The 17983-nt window shown below is 40.5% G+C and overlaps 1 protein-coding gene across 3 annotated transcripts; it reads left to right on the top strand.

The window, feature by feature from the left end:
* Window positions 1-13: 13 nt before the first annotated feature.
* TRIM6 (tripartite motif containing 6) lies at window positions 14-6655 on the top strand. Of its 3 annotated transcripts, XM_006915680.1 has the most exons (8): window positions 14-329; window positions 408-503; window positions 1005-1100; window positions 1737-1967; window positions 4017-4039; window positions 5415-5515; window positions 5788-5814; window positions 6039-6637. In XM_006915680.1, exons 1-8 carry the CDS (start codon window positions 72-74, stop codon window positions 6599-6601), a joined length of 1395 nt encoding a protein of 464 aa, XP_006915742.1. In that variant the 5' UTR covers window positions 14-71; the 3' UTR covers window positions 6602-6637. The 3 variants fall into 3 exon arrangements, with proteins under 3 accessions (XP_006915742.1, XP_006915740.1, XP_006915741.1); XM_006915678.1 differs by having other exon boundaries at window positions 14-503; window positions 6039-6655; XM_006915679.1 differs by having other exon boundaries at window positions 81-503; window positions 1743-1967; window positions 6039-6601.
* The last annotated feature ends 11328 nt before the right edge of the window (window positions 6656-17983 follow it).

Below are 17983 nucleotides of genomic sequence, written 5' to 3'. Positions count from 1 at the left end.
CCCATCTACTCAGGATTCTCTAAGCAGGAGGCACCTTACAATCCAGGCCTGGGCAGGCACAAGCGAAGAGAATGGCTGCAATGACTTCAACATTACTGGTGCACATACAGGATGAGGTGACCTGCCCCATCTGCCTGGAGCTCCTGACAGAACCCTTGAGCATAGATTGTGGCCACAGCTTCTGCCAGGCCTGCATCACAGAGAACAGCAAGGAATCGGCGATCGGCCCAGAAGGGGAAAGCAGCTGCCCTGTGTGCCAGACCAGCTACCAGCTCAGGAACCTGCGGCCTAATCGGCACCTGGCCAACATAGCAGAGAGGCTCAGGGAGGTGGTTTGGGGCTCGGGGAAGCAGCTGAAGGTGATGCTTTGTGCATACCATAGAGAGAAACTCCAGCTCTTCTGTAAGGAGGATGGGAAGCTGATTTGCTGGCTTTGTGAGCGGTCTCAGGAGCACCGTGGTCACCACACGTTCCTCATGGAGGAGGTTGCCCAGGAGTACCAGGTGGGAGCCTGCAAAGAAGGAGATCGGAAGGAATGGGGTTCTTGGCAGAAGATTTTGACTTTATACTCTAATCTATTTTCTTTGTAGTTCTCCCATTTAGCTGCAGGAGTGGACCTAGAACGTGCTCCCTTGGCCAAGAGTAGAGATTTAACCTCTTCCTTGCAGCTCGATATCAGCTCTGTATGGCCTTTTGAGTAGAGGATGCCGCTAGGGCCAAATAGAGGACTTGCTGGATTGAGTAGGGCAGATATGTTGGCAATGAGAGTAAAAGACTTAAAGTACTTCATGATCAGGTTCTTTCCCTTTGAAGAAAGAGAATTGGCCTATTCCCATTGGTTTTCATCCCCTGTGTATAAAAGGTACTTTGGCTTTCGTGGTTTTTCATTTCAGGGCAGGACATGCTGTTTCTGAGGTCAGCATAATCTCTACCCCATTCATTCCATGTTTAGGCACTGAGACAATTAAACACTGGACTCTGCTTGACTCGTGTATTTCTTTCAGGAGAAGTTCCAGGAGTCTCTGAAGAGGCTGAGGCAAGAGCAGCAGGAAGCCGAGAAACTAAAAGCTGTTCTCATGGAGAAGAAAACATCCTGGAAGGTAAGAGAGATTCTTCCTAAAAGTATCCTGGGACAAGAATCAGGGCAGGGCATGGGAGCCAAGGGCAAGGAGACCCGGCCCTGTCTGCTCCCAGTTAGGCCAGAAGAGCTTCCCTTTGCCTAGTCCTTCACTACAGCCCTTCCAGACAAGGGGATTGTTCTTGGTGCAGTGGGAAGAGAGAGAGAAGGGGGAGTTAGAAAATGAAAGTATCAAAAGAGAATCCAGGTTTTTTAAAACAATCACATAGAAGAGGAACCACGGCCATTCGCAGCTCCTAATTCCTGATTCTGGACTTTGTTCTACATTTCAAGCTCTGAAACTTGGAAGACAGTTAAGGAACAGGCCTGTCATTCCTACCTCAGTACTCAAAACTGGATGAGGAGGGAGGCTGCTTGAAATCAAACCTCATCCAGAATTCTAAGGAGGACAAGATAAGGCTGCCTAGGGCTAATGTTCTGGGAAGAATGGAAGGGATAATAGATGGAAGAACAGGTTCTGCAGGACTTCCCCTTTACTCCTCCTCTCCCAGTGAGACCTGGCCAGGAAAGCAGTGCTGAGCCTGATTCCCTACCCCTTAGAGAGGATACTCTCAGTTCAAGAGACTAGCAGCCTCTTTTCTCTTCTATATCCTGGAAGAATCAGATGGAACCTGAGAGACACAGGATCCAGACAGAGTTTAATCAGTTAAGAAGTATCCTGGACAAAGAAGAGCAGCAGCAACTGAAAAAGCTGGAGGAGGAGGAGAGGAGAGGGCTGAGTATTATAGAAGAGGCTGAGGACAGGCTGGTCCACCAGAGCCAGGCACTGAGAGAGCTCATCTCAGAACTAGAGCGTCGGTGTCAGGGGTCCATAATGGAACTGATGCAGGTAAGACTCACAAAGGAGCCCCCGATTTGGGAGTCAAGGAAAAGAGAAACTAACTTTCCTACCCTTCTGCCATGGAACTGATACCCTGTGGGGTCAAGAACAAAATTTCTTTGACTCTGTACTGCCTCTTCTCTATTAAACCGTGCAGAGGTCGTGAATAAAGCATAGGTAATTAAAAATACAAATGTCAAGGGGATGTCTCATTTTTATTTATTACATATAAAGGATGGTCCAAACATTCATTTGAAACTGTGGAGAAGATCTGCTGTATCCAGTGATGTTCTATAGCGACATTAATCAATCTTGATGTTATTGACATTTTAGGCTAGAAAATTCTTTGCTTTGGGGAGCTGCCCTGTACATTGTAAGATGTTTAGCAGCATCCCTGGCCTCTGCCACTAGGTGCCAGTAGCACCCACCCCCAGCTGTGACAAATGTCCATTGAGGGGAACATGTCCCAGCCTCTACCTCTTGAGAATCACTGCCCATTAGGCACCTATTGCTTCTGATGTGCTGGGATTTGTCAGGTACTTTCACCTAGCTTAGTCACAGACAAACACATACTAAGCTCAGATACCTAAAGATTCTTTATCAGTGGTCCCCAGGGACCGGTGCTCCTATGAGAATCTAATGCCTGATGATCTGAGGTGGAGCTGAGGTGGTGATGCTAGCGCTGGGGAGCGGCTGCTAATACAGATGAAGCTTCGCTCACTTGCCCATCGTTTTACCTTTTGCTATATGACCCGGTTCCTAACAGGCCACTGACTGGTACCAGTCTGCTGCCCAGGAGTTGGGGACCCCTGCTTTATGTAATCACCAGCCTTTCTTTGCTTTCACTCTTTCTCTAGGACAAAGTCATTTAACATGTTGTAATAGAAGTTTGAACTGGTCTTTTAAGACACAAAGAAGACCGGGCTCTGGTGTGTGTGTGTTTGTGTAGGTCCGAAGAGTGCAAGCTGTCAAATCTAGATATTTGATGATGGAGCTTGAACTGAGGTTGAAATCTGAGGAGCTGTTTTTTACTTGGAGTGAATAGTGTGACTATGAAGTTGAGGCAAGATGTACCTTGTGATAGTCTGGAACCTGCAAGTTGTTTCCTTATTTTCTGTTTGCCTTCTTCAATTCAGGGAAAATAGTTATTCCTATGTGACATAGACCAAACCATGGGCTTTTTCTTCAGTCATTGAGGTATAAAAGCAGAAATTGAGACCAAATAGACCATAAGGCAATCTACTCATATGACAGAGGTAGTGATGGATGATGGCGAAGAGCAGGTGGCTAAAAAGTTAAGTACGTGAAACTGATGGGCTTGGTCTAAGATGTGATGTCAGGGTGAATATAACATGGTGTTTGGGGCGATACTTTGTCTTATTCTGGTGACACTGGATGCTGGTATCATTGAGGAAGATAGAAAATAACAGTAAACCTCATGATTGCAGGAAAAGTAAGTTTTCTTTTAAATATCTTGAGTTTGTGGTGCCCATGGCTCATTTGCTGGGGTATATAAGGGATATCTGACCAGAAGTACAAATTTAGGAATTGTAAATGTGTGTGTGTGTGTGTGTGTGTATGTGTGTGTGTTGAAATCAAGAAAAACAGATGAAGTCAACAAAGAGGGTATAAAGGGTTAGATGAGGTGAAGTTTGAAGGTTTGAGAAACAACCACATTTAAGGGCCTTGTATCCTTAGCAAACAGAATGTAAGCATTTTAAGAACAGAAATCATGACTTAATCATGTGAGATTCTCTAGGTCCAGGCACAATGCCTGACAAATAATAGATGATGCACATATATAGCATTATACACACAGACAGTTGTAAAAATAAAGGTTCTAATGAATAGATTGAATCATTTCCAAACATCCCTACATGGGATCTTAGGAACTGTCTGCTCTGAGTTCTTATCTCTACTTCGTGGCCTCCACGTTGGTGCCATCTTTATTCTCATCATATCACAGGGTGGTAGGGATGGGGTGAAGTACATGAATAAGGCTGTATTAGAGGGCAGGGACTATTTTTCCTTGACTTAACATGTCTCTTTCCTCCCTAGGATGTGAGTGATGTCATGGAAAGGTATGTGCAGGAAAACACGAGGTGGTTCCTTTGGATTGGCAAAAGATTCCTGCACCCATAGAGTTATGGTCAGTGGGAAAGGGAAAAAGAATAAAAGGTCATGGAAGATTCAAGACTGTGGTGTCTTGAATTGCTCATCATGAGACTTTTGGGGTTTCCACAAATAAAAGGAATGGCCTGGTTTCTATGATAGGAGAATTTGGGGTAATGGGAGGTCACAAACTGGGGACAGCAGTATCCTTTATTCTTAAGAGTCACAGAATCATTGACTCCCCCCTAGTATCCCGTGATAGAACTCCTTTTCTTCTGTACCTGCTTCCAGCCCTGATTCCAGTAATTTTTAGCTACCTCAAAATACATAAGGCTTTTCTTTGCCTGTGTATTTCGTCAGAGGGAAATTTTTCATTTGCATTGCTTCCCAAGGTCCACAAATCAGCTCTTGGGACATCTGCCTTAAATTTCCTTTTCTACCTTGGCTTTTGAACAGTATGCCTTGCTACGTAGTTCTCTTCACACTTTCATTTTTCTCAATTCCAATAAAAACATAAACCTGAGGTCTTGAGAAGCATGGTTTGGGCCCTGGATCAAACAAAACAGGTTCTCTTCTCTATCACATATGCTAGAACCTCACCTGTGAAGGTGACGTTTAACGTTGCCCACACACCAGGTACCTTAGAGCTCCTCCCAGACACATGAAATATGGAGCCTGTTGTCCCTTATGAAGTCTGCACTCTCACTTTGGCAGTGAGGACGTCTCTTTTATCCAACCGGCATAAAGTTCCCAACACTGAATCCTAAGATGCTCTCCTGAAGGCTTTTCTCTTTAGGCCTCCGGGAGGAGACTCTAAGATCTAAAGGCAAAGACTCTTCAGAAAGGAGCCCTTCACTTGATGCTCTTAATGCCCCAGCAGCAAGTTCTTGGTGTTCTGCCTGTCAGCACAGACTTCTCCAGCCCCTCATGGTAGACCCTCTAGATGGCACTGACATTTTAAATATTTGAGGGTTTTTTTGTTGTTGTTGTTTGTTTGTTTGAGGTAACAGAGAATTTCCCAGCCATTATTTTATTTAATTTTATACAGTCCCTAGGATGTCGAGAGAGGAGGGGGGAAATTGTGTTTTACAAAAACAACAAAAAACAAACAAAAATGGAGCTTCAAGAGTTAAATCTTATCAAAGTTTACAAAGATGATGAGAAACTAGTTTCTAGTTCAGGTTTTCTGGCTCCAGAGTCAGGACTCTTTGAAGAATGATGCTAATTTTGTTTAGAGAACAGTGTCGAAGTTGAAATTCACCAGTGGGCCTGGGAGGTGGACAGTAGTGCTGGAGGGACCCAAGGTCAGCAGTGTAGGAGATGTATAATGTGTGTTTATTCCAGGAGTGAATTCTGGACCCTGAGGAAGCCAGAAGCTCTCCCCACCAAGCTGAAAAGTGTGTTTCGAGCCCCAGATCTGAAAAAGATGCTGCGAGTATTCAGAGGTGAGGAGACCGAGGGGACAGAATTTGGCTACAGGATTAGTGTAGTAGCAAGAAATGAATAAAACAGAGGGTATGGTTAGTATTTGGGAATAGAGGGTGAAGAGAGGGTCTAGGGACATAATGTGTGAAGAAGAAGCAGTTCATATTTAAGGGAGAATGAAAGGGCCAGCTCAGAATTCCCTGCCACACCCCTTAGTCAGGTCAAGGGGAGAGACATCAGACCTGAGACTGTTGGTTCTGTACAACATGATTGTCTCTTTTCATCATTCCAGAGCTGACGGATGTCCAAAGTTACTGGGGTAAGTAGAAACCATGGCCCCTTTGAGCCAACATGTTCTGATCCTCTTTCACATGCTCCCCACAAACATACCCCCACACACTCTCGAGTATTGAGGTGGTGATACTTCTTCCCATCCCCCACCACACAGCTCCAGTTCCTCCCACCCACTTCCTGCCTTTCTTCTCAGTGTCGTAAGACCCACACACCCGTCCTTATCTGCCAATGTTGTATTTTTTCCCACAGTGGACGTGACTCTGAATCCACACACGGCTAATTTAAATCTTGTCCTGTCTAAAAACCGGAGACAGGTGAGATTTGTAGGCACCAAGCTGTCTGGGTCTCATCTGGAAGAGCATTACGACTGTGGCATCCTGGGCTCTCAGCTCTTCTCCTCAGGAAAACATTACTGGGAGATAGAGGTGACCAAGAAGACTGACTGGATCTTGGGGGTGTGCAGTAACGCGGTGGGATCTCCGTTCTCTTTCAGCCAGTTTGCAAACAATCGGAACGTTTACTCCAGATATCAACCTCAAAGTGGGTACTGGGTGATTGGGTTACATCATAAGCATGAATATAGAGCCTATGAGGACTCTTCCAGTTCCCTGCTCCTCTCAATGACGGTGCCCCCTCGCCGTGTTGGGGTTTTCTTAGACTACGAGGCCGGCACTGTCTCCTTTTTTAATGTCACAAACCATGGCTTTCCCATCTACACCTTCACTAAGTATTACTTTCCTACCACTCTTTGTCCATATTTTAATCCTTGCAACTGTGTAGTCCCAATGACCCTGCGTCGTCCAAGCTCCTGAACATTCTGCTGTCCCCACCCCGATATGAGCTGTACCTTTTGAGGCTCGTCTGCACCACATTTCTGACCTGTTTGCATTCTCACTCCTTTTCCTTCGAACATTTACTCAGTGTTAGAACATACCCAGTATTGGCAGTGAACAACCTTGATTAAGTAATTACAGATCTCACAATGGGTGGGGGTAGCTTTAAGCATTTGTTGGAGATTTTTTTTTTTTGTCAATGCATGGGATCAAATTTAAGAAGTGTTCTCTTAATTTGCTATAAGTTTTTTACAAAAAGGAAACTTGAATTTTAACAGATATTGTCTGTAATTACTGAGATAATTGTGTCATTTTTTTCTGTTATTGGAGTATGTTGATTTGTTTCCATTTTTAAATCTAACACAAATTCCTGAAATAAGCCACTAATTCTTTATATACAATACTGGATTTGTTTTTGCTAGTACATGATTTAGATTTTGTTCTTATCTCTGTTTATGAAAGAAATTGACCTGTAATTTCACATTCTTGTAACATCATTGTTAGGTTTTATAAAATGCAATAAATGAGCAAAGAAATTGCTGTATTTTTGTGTAAGTATATAAAGTTGATTGCTAAAACCCATTATTATGTTAATTTTGGTGACTTTAAATTCAAATTAAAGAAAGATTCTAACTTCAGTTTTCACAACAACCTTAATTTAAGAGTAGCAATTGAGAAGTTGAAACAAAAAAATCTTCCAAATGCGTTGAAATAAAAAAAGCGGAGAAGAGGAAAATGACCAATCCAATATAGAGTTTTTTTTAAGAAGAGAATGATTTCTTTCAGTTTCTCCACATTCCCTTTTCTTTATGCTCCAACGTGAAAAGCTGATAAGTGAGCATCTGGGACTTCAGTAGAGAGGTGCTATATGCTTTTTGAGCTAACCGTGAAAGAAATTATGAAGTAGATGTGAGGGTGTCGACAAATATCAAGGAATTGACTAGAGCTGGCTGTCCAATACAGTAGCTAAGAAGGCACTAGTGGCCGCTGAGCATTTCAGATGTGACTAGTCTGAATTGAGATGTGCTATAAGTGTAAAATGCACACCAGCTTTAAATCTATTATATATTTATATACGACTTCACCTGTTTTACTGTTTTTGATGTAGATACTAGAAAATTTTTAATTACATAATGTGGCTCACGTTACATGTCTATTAAACTGCTCTTGCTGTAATGCAATTTCTATCCCTCAGAGGCTCTAGTATAATGCAGATATGCTCATCTCCACACAGACCCCCTACCTCTCTAAGGCATTTTTGTAGAAGATAATGACAGAAAAAAGAGGATCTAAGACTATCTAGAAATACACAGTTTGGAAGATCACAGGAAGAGGTCATGGCCAGAGAATATGACTCTACCTAGTCTGGTCCCTGTCTTTAGCCCTCAGTCTGTTGGACATTTGAAGTTCCTTCATGGTTTGAGGAAACACTAGCTCCACTTCAGGGCTCAACTCTAGTACCTGTGGTGAAATGTGCAGGTTACAGCAAAAGCCCATACTGGTTTGCTCTGAGGTAGAGTTTCATTTGGGAGGTCAGATTTTTGAGAGACCAGAAGCTAAATCCACATTCCTCATACTGATGTGAACTTCAACTGGAAGAAATATGAAAGAAGACAGAGCAGGCAAACTAGTGCCCATAAAGCTGGTGGAAGGTGGGGGATGAGAGAATCTGTGTAAGTGCTCCCTTACTACTTATTTTCCCATGTAATAGGTTCCAGGCTAAAGGAGTTAGCCCAGCTGTTATCTCCCTATGGAGATATCCAGTGAATGGCCTTAGATAATAGGGAAATCAAAGTGCTTTCTGGAATTCTCTAGGTGAGATTTGAGGAGGATTATTAGGATCATTGAATGAGTTTACAGCCCTGTCTTTCTCCTGGAGGGTTTGGGCAGAGGCCTACTGGCCATAACATTTTTGTTATGATGCAGTAGGCTAAACTGCTATGAAAAATAAATCCAAAAACATACAGTGGATCAAATCCTAAAGAAAGGTATTGTTCATGTAAAACTCTAACATGAGTGTAGCTAGTGGATGAGTGGATTCAAGCATCAAGCTTTCTTTCTGTGGCTCTACCATCCCCTAAGACATCATTGTCAGCATCAGGACAGCAGAAGGGTGAAGAAAACTGGGGAGACAGTTTGCTTTGTAAGCCTTTAGTTCATATGTAGGATTCATAATTTCTGCTCACTTTTCTGTTGCTGAGAACAGCCATGTGGCTACATCTAACTACAAGGAAGACTGTAAAAATGTCTAGCAACGTGCAATTATGTAAAACTCAATTTCAAGAAAAGGAAAATGATTTCGATGGCAACCTAGTGGCCTGGACAAGACAGCAGAAAGAGCTCCTCTTCCTCGTTACCGGAGACAGGATCTCACATTGTTTTTCTGGGCTATGTTTATTCCATCATGTAGCCTAAAGGTCATAAGGAAGAAACAAGAAGGTAATTCTGTTGCCAGGATTTTAGAGAAATGGTATAGGTATCCTAATGTTTCCCAGCAATCTGTGCTTTCTAGAGCTGGTCTCTACCCCCGGATCTCTTCATTGTATACCGTCCATTCTAGACCCGTTTTTTGGAGAGGAGGGCTTTTTAAACATCTTTATTGTGATGTAACTGAGATAGAGTAAATTACACATATTTAAAGTGTGCAGTTTGATAAGTTTTGACTTGTGAAACCATCACGAAGGCAATCAAGATATCTACCCTCTTCAAAAGTATCCTCCTGCCTCTTTGTAATCCCTCCCTTTGTCTCTACCCACCTCACCCCCATCCCTTAGGAGCCACTGTTCTTTCTCTCATCATAGTTTGCATTTTCTAGAGTTTCCTATAAATGTAATCATTCAGCATTACTGTCTGGTTTCTTTCATTCTCCAGATTGTTGCTTATATAAAGATCCTTTTTCTTTTTTATTGCCAAATAGTATTCCATGGATCATTATATTAACACAATTATATTGTATGTAACAACTTATCCATTCACCTGTTGATGCAAATAGCTCTAATGAACATTTCTTGTAAAAGTCTTCCAATAAACATGCTTTCATTTCTTGGCTAAACACCTAGCAGTAAAATATATGAGTTATATGGTAGATATATGGGTAATGTTTTTGAAGCTGTCAAACTGTTTTCTAAAGTGATGGTACCATTTTACATCTGATTTCAGTTGCTCTACATACTGACCATGACTTAGTTTGGTTTGTCTTTAATTTTAAACATTCTAATAGATATGTAGTGAGGTATTTAACTGTGGCTTTACTAAAGATATCGAGCTGCTTTCGTGTGTGCATGTGTTTGACATCTACATATCTATGTGGAAGGGTCTCTTCAAATTGTTCGCTCTTTTTTAAAAATTGGATTACTTATTTTGTTGTTATTGAGTTTTGAAAGTGTTTTTTATACATTCTTGATAGAAGTCCCTCATTATATTACTGACTTGCAAATATCTTCTCCCAAGATTTGGCTTGGCTTTCCATTCTCTTAACAGTTTTTCAAAGAGCAGTTCTTAATTTTGATGACATCCAACTTAGCAAGTTTTTCTATTATGAATCATCCTTTTGATGTTTTATCTAAGAACTCTTTCCTAACCAAGGGTCACAAGAAATTGTTCCTTAGTTTTCTTCTAGACATATTATAATTTTAGGTTTTACATGAAGTCTATAACCCACTTTAAGATTGTTTTTCTTAAATAGTGCAAGATATGGATCAAAATCCATTTCTGTTTATGGATCCAATTGTTCCAGCACCATTTGTTGAAAAGAGAATTCTTTCTCCACTGAATTGGCTTTGTACCTTTGTGATGTCTCAGTTGATCCTATATGTGTGAGTCTACTTCTAGACTCAATTTTTCATTCCTCTACTTGTCAATCTTGGCATCAATATTATATGTATTGATTACTGTATTGATTCATAATAGATCTTGAAATTAGATAGTTTACGTTTTCTAACACTGTTCTTTTTCAAATTTGCTTTGCTTAGTCTAGGTCTTTTACATTCATATGGAAGTTAGAATCATCTTATTAATTTCTAAATAATAGTCTGCTATAATATTGATTGTGATTGCAGTGATTCTATAGATCAATTTTGGTGAGCACTGACAATATTTAGTCTTCTGGCCCATGAACTGTATATTTTTTCCACTTATTTGGTTTTTTTTCTTCTTTAATATTTTATAGTCTTCAATGAGTGGATCTTGTACATTTCTGTCATATTTATCCATTTTATATTTTGATGCTATTGTAAGTCATTTTTCCAATTTCTAATTATTCATTGAAATTTTATAGAAATACATTTAAGTTTGTATACTGATCTTATATATTAAAATCATTCTAAACTCATTTATTAGTTTTAGTTGTTTTTAAAGCTTTCTTAGGATTTTATACACAGACGATTATGTCACTTGTATCCACTGAGACAATCACATTTTTCTTTTATTGTTTGTTAATGTGGTGCATTGCATTAGTTGATTTTCAAATTTTAAACCAACCTTTCATCCTTGGGATAAACCCCTTAGTCAAGGTGCGTTATCCTTTCTATATATTGTTAGATTTAATTGCTAAAGTTTTTTTTAACTATTTTTCATCTGTGTTCATGAGGAATAGTTTAGTTTCTTGTTTCTTTGTTTTGTTTTTCTTGAATGTCTTCGTCTGATTTTGGTATCAGAATAATGCTGGTCTTGTAGAATGAGTTGTTCAGTATTTGCACCTCTTTAATTTTATGGAAGCATTTGCATAGATTTGTCATTATTTTCTCATAAGAGTTTGGCAGAATTCCTCAATGAAACCATCTGGATTTGACATTTTATTGTGGGAATGTTTTTAACTCCTAATTCAATTTCTTTAATATATATATATATTTATGGCTCTTCGGGTTACCTATTATTCTCAAGTGACTTTCGGTGGCTTGTACCTTTTCTATTTCATCTGTCAGATATCAGCAAACCTTTTCTGTAAAGGACCAGATAGTATTTTAGGCTTTGTGGGCCATATTGTCTCTCTGTTGCAGCCACAGACAAAAGGTAAACACGTGTGACTTTGTTTCAATAAAATCTGATATACAAAAACAAGTGGCAAGCCAAATTTGGCATGTATGGCATAGTTTGCAAAACCCTGATCTAAGTTATCTAATTTATTAGCATACAATTATTTATAATAATTATTAATCTTTTAGTATCTGTAGAATTTGTAGTGATATCATTTCTCTCATTCTTGATATTGGTAAGTTTTATGTTTTCTCTTTTTTTGTTGATCTGACTAGAGGTTTATTAATCTAATTGATACTCTTAAAGAATCTGCTTTTGGTTTTATTGATTTTCTCAGTTATTTTTGTTTGCTAATTTGCTATCTGCTCTTTATTTATTTATTTTCTCTGCTGCTTTGTATTTCAGTTACCCATCTTGTAATTTATTTTTCTTTATGGTGGAAGATGAGGTAATCATTGATTTCAGGTCTTTCTAATAGTGCACTAGAGCTATACATTTCATTCTACTGCTTTAACTATCTCGAAATTTTGATATGTTTTCATTTTCATTCTTTTCAAGATATTTTCTAATTCTCCTTTGGATTTTTTCTTTAATGATTAGGTTATTTAAAATTGTATCGTGTTGTTTTGTGTTCCAAATATTTCGGGACTACCTGTATATTTATTATTAATTTCTAATTTAATTTTGTTATGATTCCAGTACATACTTATATCCTTGAATCTTTATTAAGATTATCGAGACTCGCTTTGTCATCCAGAAAATGATCTATATTGGTAAATGTTTCATGTACACTTGAAAAGAATGTGTATTCTGTCATTCTGGGGTGGAGTGATCAACAAATATGTTGTTTGGTGATATTGTTCTAGTCTTCTATATCCTTATTGATTTTTTGTCTGCTTGTTCTGACGATTACTTTGTCCCAGGTGGTGACTTTCACAAGTGTTTCTTAGTTCACCTTCCCTTAAGTGAGATAGGCTAGAGGGCATGGACTTAGGTAAATGTTCTCCCTAGTTGAACTAAGACTCTGGTCAAGTCTTTTCCAATGGGTAGAAGTCCTTTGTTATAGGGAATGTTCTGGGCGTATTTCAAAATGCTTCTTTTACCCTCCCTCTGCCGAAAAGAAAGAAGATTGTTTTTTCTTAGCTTCTCATTAAGGGAAACTCGATTTAGATTTCAGAAGTAAATTCCAAGAATGTGTGCTGGTCCCCTAAGGCTCTTTCTTTCAATTTCTAAAGTTAGTCTAGTCTATGCTTAGCCTCCAGCTTTTGTTGAAATTACCATTTTAATGCTCCTACCTGTTTAAGGCTCTTGCAACTTTTTCTCCAGGTAAGTAGGTACAGGCTGCTATTCTCTGTATTTACATATCTATCTCTAGATTTCCAGATAGAGGTTTGTCCTGTGACCTTCATCCTCTAATGGGTCCAAGAAAAGTCATGATGTTTTGGGAGTCTGGAGCAAATTTCCCCAGAATGTGCCATCTTGGAATAAAGATTATTTCCAGCTGAAAACAATCAAAGCCTAACAAACTCAGAAACAATTTTTTTGTAGTTGTATTTTTGGTTTTTTGTTTTTACCTCTTCCTTACCTGCCTAAAGAGATTCAGATTAAAAAACCTGCTTCTGGAAGGGAATTAGCATATTCACTTTAAAACAATGAATTAAGTGTGGCCGAGAGGGAGGATCCAAGCATGTCATTTGTGGGTGTTCCTGCAAAAAAAAAAAAAAAAAAAAAAAAATTTTATTGCCGAATTGTATGCTCTTTCTCATCTACCTGTGAATTGCTTCCATCCCACTCTTCGTTCTAAAATGACATGTATCTCATTTTGCCTCACTGTCTTTGGAATTTCCATGCTTAAATAAATACTCCCTGCACACGAATTAAAATTTTATTTTCTCCTGGTAATCTGCTGTATGTCATTTGAATTATTTGACCAGCCTGAAGAACTAAGGGGGTAAGGGAAAATTTACCTTGGCCCTGACAATGTTTAGTTCAGTTTTTTTCTTGTTGTAAAGAGGTTAATGAGTTTCAAGTTCTTACATGTTAGAACTAAAACTGGAACTCTCTGATGTTCTGCTGTGGCAGGCTGACCCTGCCGGGCTATTTCCCACTGGAAATGTTGCAGAAAAGTTGCAAAAATAAGACCAGCGAAAAATCAAGCATCACTCAGAGAGTTGGAGAACTCAGGCTTATTAAGCCAGCAGTCCCAGAAGAGCTAGCTCTCTGAAGATCTGGCCTGGAGCTCAGTTGCAACATTGCTTATATAGAATTTATTTGGTTAATTTGTCTTCAGACGCTTACAAAGTGTGGGAGTTGCTATGGGTTGCAAGCAGGTACGAAGAGTTACAAAGCAGGAGAGATGCTAGAGGTACAGGCAGTTACATTTGTTGCTTAGACCAAGCAAAAGCCAAGATGAGTCTTTAGTTAATTTCAAGTAAGACCTCTGCAGCAAGCATATCTACAGAAGCAGAACAAAGAACTGATTAGCCTTTTGAGTGAAAATTCCTCTTCAGAACAAGTTCATTCCTGACTGCCCTCTACCCCACCTCAAGGACTCTCCAGCTAACATCAGTTGTTTCATGGCTTGCCAACTAATTAATGTTCTTCCTTATATTTGTAGCTGTGTAGGAATAACAAGACTACATAAAACTGCCTGTTATGTTACAATGGGGCTCAACCTTTGGATAAGAATCTGCTGAGTCAGTGCCGGCATCATAAACACTGCTTCTTGCTTACATCCTTGGCGTCCTGTCTCTCTGTTTGAGAATCCTGCAACACTACTTCTGCAGAAATTCTCTTTCACCAAAAACCCTTTTCTCTGTTTCCCTGGCTAAGTCTCCATTTTTCAGGTCGCTTGTCCACCTTAGGATATGGCAATAGAAGACTCAGCAGTGCTGGGATGGGCTCACTCTTCAGCAAGCAGTGTAGGTCAGCCCAACTCTTTCACGTAACAAACTCAGGCCTGTTCTGTGTCCACACATGGACAGAAAGGCAAACGGTGCCGCCAAACTAGGTGATATCCCGGTTCTTTGGGCATTTTTATTGCCAACTATCCCTTACCTACGTCTGAACTGAGACAGAATTAATGGACTGTTTGACAAAGCAGCAGTTTCTGCTCTGGTCTCTTCTTTGCCAGGAATTTTTCATTCCCTTATCTCCTGGTGACCTTTGGTAGGGGGTGGGATTTTCAATCAGGCACATTCAGTCTCTATGTGTTGATGCCCCCCACCCTAACTTTAGCACTTGTCCATGGAAATGGAATCAATGTCTATCCATTTCCCTTTGATCTCTGCATTCTGGTCACCCCATTGCTACAATGAGGCTCTGGCTCACTAGTGTTGAAAAACAAAATTCAAACTAAGCAAATTTAAAGATCTAATTCGTTTTATCAAACAATTTATGAATCAAGCAGCATCCCATTTAGCAACTAGAATGGTGCTCTGAGGGGTTGCACAAAATGGGAGATTTTTATAGAAAGGCGGGTCAGGGGACAAGGAAGCTACTAACAAAAGGAAAAAAGAAGGATTATTTGGGGGCCTGGACACCTTTATTCGGAGGAAGAGAACAGAAAGGTTTTTATCAATGCAGATGGCTTCTTCTTTCCATGTGGGATGGAGAGAGCCCATGTTACAGATTACCTTACTAGTGCCTGACCAGAAAATTCCATGCTGGTTGATTAAGATTATGTTTCTGGAAGAGGATCAATCTGCAGTTAGATTAAGTATTAAGTCTAGGTTTGGTATCATGGGCTTTTAGCATGAATGATGCTATTTTTAACCTGTGGTGTTTTTTTCTTTAACACTAAGAACATCCTGCATGCTCTTGAATTACTGACAGGTAATTTCTTCAGGGATATCCAGGTCTTTCATCCTCTGAAATTCTCAGTCCCCCAGATGAAGATGGTTACAGAAGAAGAAGAAGAAAAAAAAGACTTGAAATAGCAAACACAAACAAAGAGGTCTGTACACTTAAGGGTCATCATCTCTTTAACAGAGAGCCTCCTGGCCCAAGAAATGGTGCCCTCTGCTAATAAGACTATGAAACCTGTCAGTTGCATTCAATTTTTAAAGACTGAAGCTGATTCGTTGGAAATAAGGTAAGAATAAATCATTTCTTCAGGTCTTAAGGACAGTTCTGAAGCCTTTTCAGAGTCCCTCTGTCTGGTCTCATTGGAAAATAGCCTGGGATCTTTCCACCTTAGAGCTCAGCACCTGAACTATAACTTAGGTCAAGATACTATCTTTAGCCTGCCAGAGGTCCAGACTGTGTGACCATTAGTCAAATCTGATGATCAGTCAGGTCAGAGCTAGTCTTCTACTGCCTCGGGGGTTGCTGATTATGGGGCAGCGGGGCTGGGGAGTCTGGGTCTCTGAGGAGGAAGTGGAGGAGGAGGGAAGAAGAGAGAGACAGAGAGAGCAAGCTATGATTTCTAGAGCCAGGATTGAAAACTAAATTTAATCAAAATAATAAGGACCCCCAGTTTCAATACAAGTGTGGGTTCTCACCACCTAGGAATCAGTTCTAGGGCTTTCTCTTCCCATCATCTCTGACAGTGTATGTGGCAATCATGCCATCTTGTATTTCTGGGACTTTTGGATTGTGCTGGGTCGTATTTAGGGATGTACTGTTCACAGTTGAAAGTTTGTGTGGGCTCAGGAGGATCTCAGAGCATAAGGAGCCTTCAGTCTGTACGATGTCCATGGAAAATGAGCAGGCAGTAATACCTAGAGCTATCACCAGATGGTGACCACAAATTTTTTTGCCCTGGGAACCTGAGATCCTTATTGTATGAGAGTTTCATGATCTTCCATTAGCCTGAGGATGATGCTGGGCTATCTCTTAAGTCTGACTCCAGCCCCGCATCTGGGTTTTTTTTCTTCTTCTTTTTTTAATCTCAGCACCCTCAACTCTTCCCTCTCTACAGTGCCTCTCCCAAGCTATGCAACTTCCCAGTTCAGATGACTCTCATCTGGTCTCCCTAGGGTAGGAAGAGGGGGAGTTGTTTTTCTCCTCGGGGTTGTTTTGCCACTGAGACTCTACAGGTACAGTTCTACATCCTAAGTGTTTTAAGTTTTCTTGAGCATACTGGAGACTTAATAACAAAGCTCATATTATCTTCAATTTGTGTGTGTATGGGCGGCGGCGGGGGGGGGGCGGGAATACCTCATAGTTGATAAATAAATGTTAATTATCTTTCTACCAAACATGCTATCATGCCAAATGATCATCTTTACCAACTCATACAATTTTAGAATATTTGTATTCAATGTGGAATATGAGTACATTTTTGTTGTTGAATGCATATGGCGAAAGCTAAAGTAAACCGTTGATGCTTCGTGGGCAGCATTTGTAGGCCTCATGTGTTCTCAGAGGCCTCAGATTTTCCTCTTCATTCAGTAAATGTGCCACTTGGCACCGCTGAGTACAAAACATTCAGGTCTTCTTTACTGACTGATGGGCTGGAGCTGCATTCAGAAAGCTCAAGCTACACTGTGCTGTGCTAGCTGGCCCTATCAGCAGTATCCTCCTGCCCTGAGTCTACTCCTTTCCTTCTGAGTCATTCACTCTCACACCACCACTGGCTGGTGTCACAAGTGCAGGCAAACTGCAGCAGCACGTGGTCTTCTCTAAAGCTGGGCCAAGGATTTCAGTTTAGGGGAATTATCCCAGCTCTTTTCTGTATCCAGATTGCTGTCTTCCCTTATACAGAGAGACTTGCTTCTTGAATGAATATAATAACATATAAAATATACCAAAACAAATTTCAGTGGAAGGAGTAAGTGGTCATTTTGCACAATTTAATGAGGCAAAAGGCAGCACAAACGACTAACAAAACTGAATGACAAGTAGTTCATTACAAGTAATTACAATATTTAAAAATATTGCACAGTTCTATACTAATAAGCTTTAGAATATCTGTAAAGTAGTTCTGTGGGGGGATGTAATATTTAGGAAAAAAAAAACAGAAAATCTTCATAATAGAATAAAAATGAAAGGGTGTACGAAATTATCTTCCATGTCCATAGGGCCTCATGCGTACTGATACTTGTGGAGACCCAGGCTTCCGAATCATTTCCGCAAGAAGAGGCTCACGGAGAAGAGAGCCCTGCGGGGCCCTCCTGGGGGGAGGCGGAGCGTTTGGGGGAGATCGAGAGCCAAGCTGGAGGGATCCGGGAAAGCTGCATCTTTATTCCTGCTCCGGTGTCTCCTTAGTGGTCGTCATGATCCTCCAGATTATTCCCAGTTCGCTCTCTGCCTGGATAGATGTGTCTGGGTGATGTGACTCTTCTTTACCTCTCGTGACCTCTCTTCTCTTTACCTAGAGCTCCAAGCACAATTCGTGGAACCATCTGCAAATTCCTGAATACATCAAACTTGCTTCTCCTCATC

This window comes from Pteropus alecto, unplaced genomic scaffold, assembly GCF_000325575.1.
Source record: "Pteropus alecto unplaced genomic scaffold, ASM32557v1 scaffold395, whole genome shotgun sequence".
Lineage (NCBI taxonomy): Eukaryota > Metazoa > Chordata > Mammalia > Chiroptera > Pteropodidae > Pteropus > Pteropus alecto.
The sequence above is the reverse complement of the archived record's forward strand: the minus strand, read 5'-3'. Positions and strand labels throughout refer to the sequence as shown.

What these genes read in the sequence shown, in the direction of transcription:
- TRIM6 (XM_006915678.1), top strand. Translation starts at nt 72, where the DNA reads ATGGCTGCAATGACTTCAACATTACTGGTGCACATACAGGATGAGGTG. An exon ending in AGAAGAAAACATCCTGGAAG is followed by an intron (nt 1,101 to 1,736) that starts GTAAGAGAGATT and finishes ATATCCTGGAAG; the next exon opens with AATCAGATGGAACCTGAGAG. An exon ending in GTGAGTGATGTCATGGAAAG is followed by an intron (nt 4,040 to 5,414) that starts GTATGTGCAGGA and finishes TGTTTATTCCAG; the next exon opens with GAGTGAATTCTGGACCCTGA.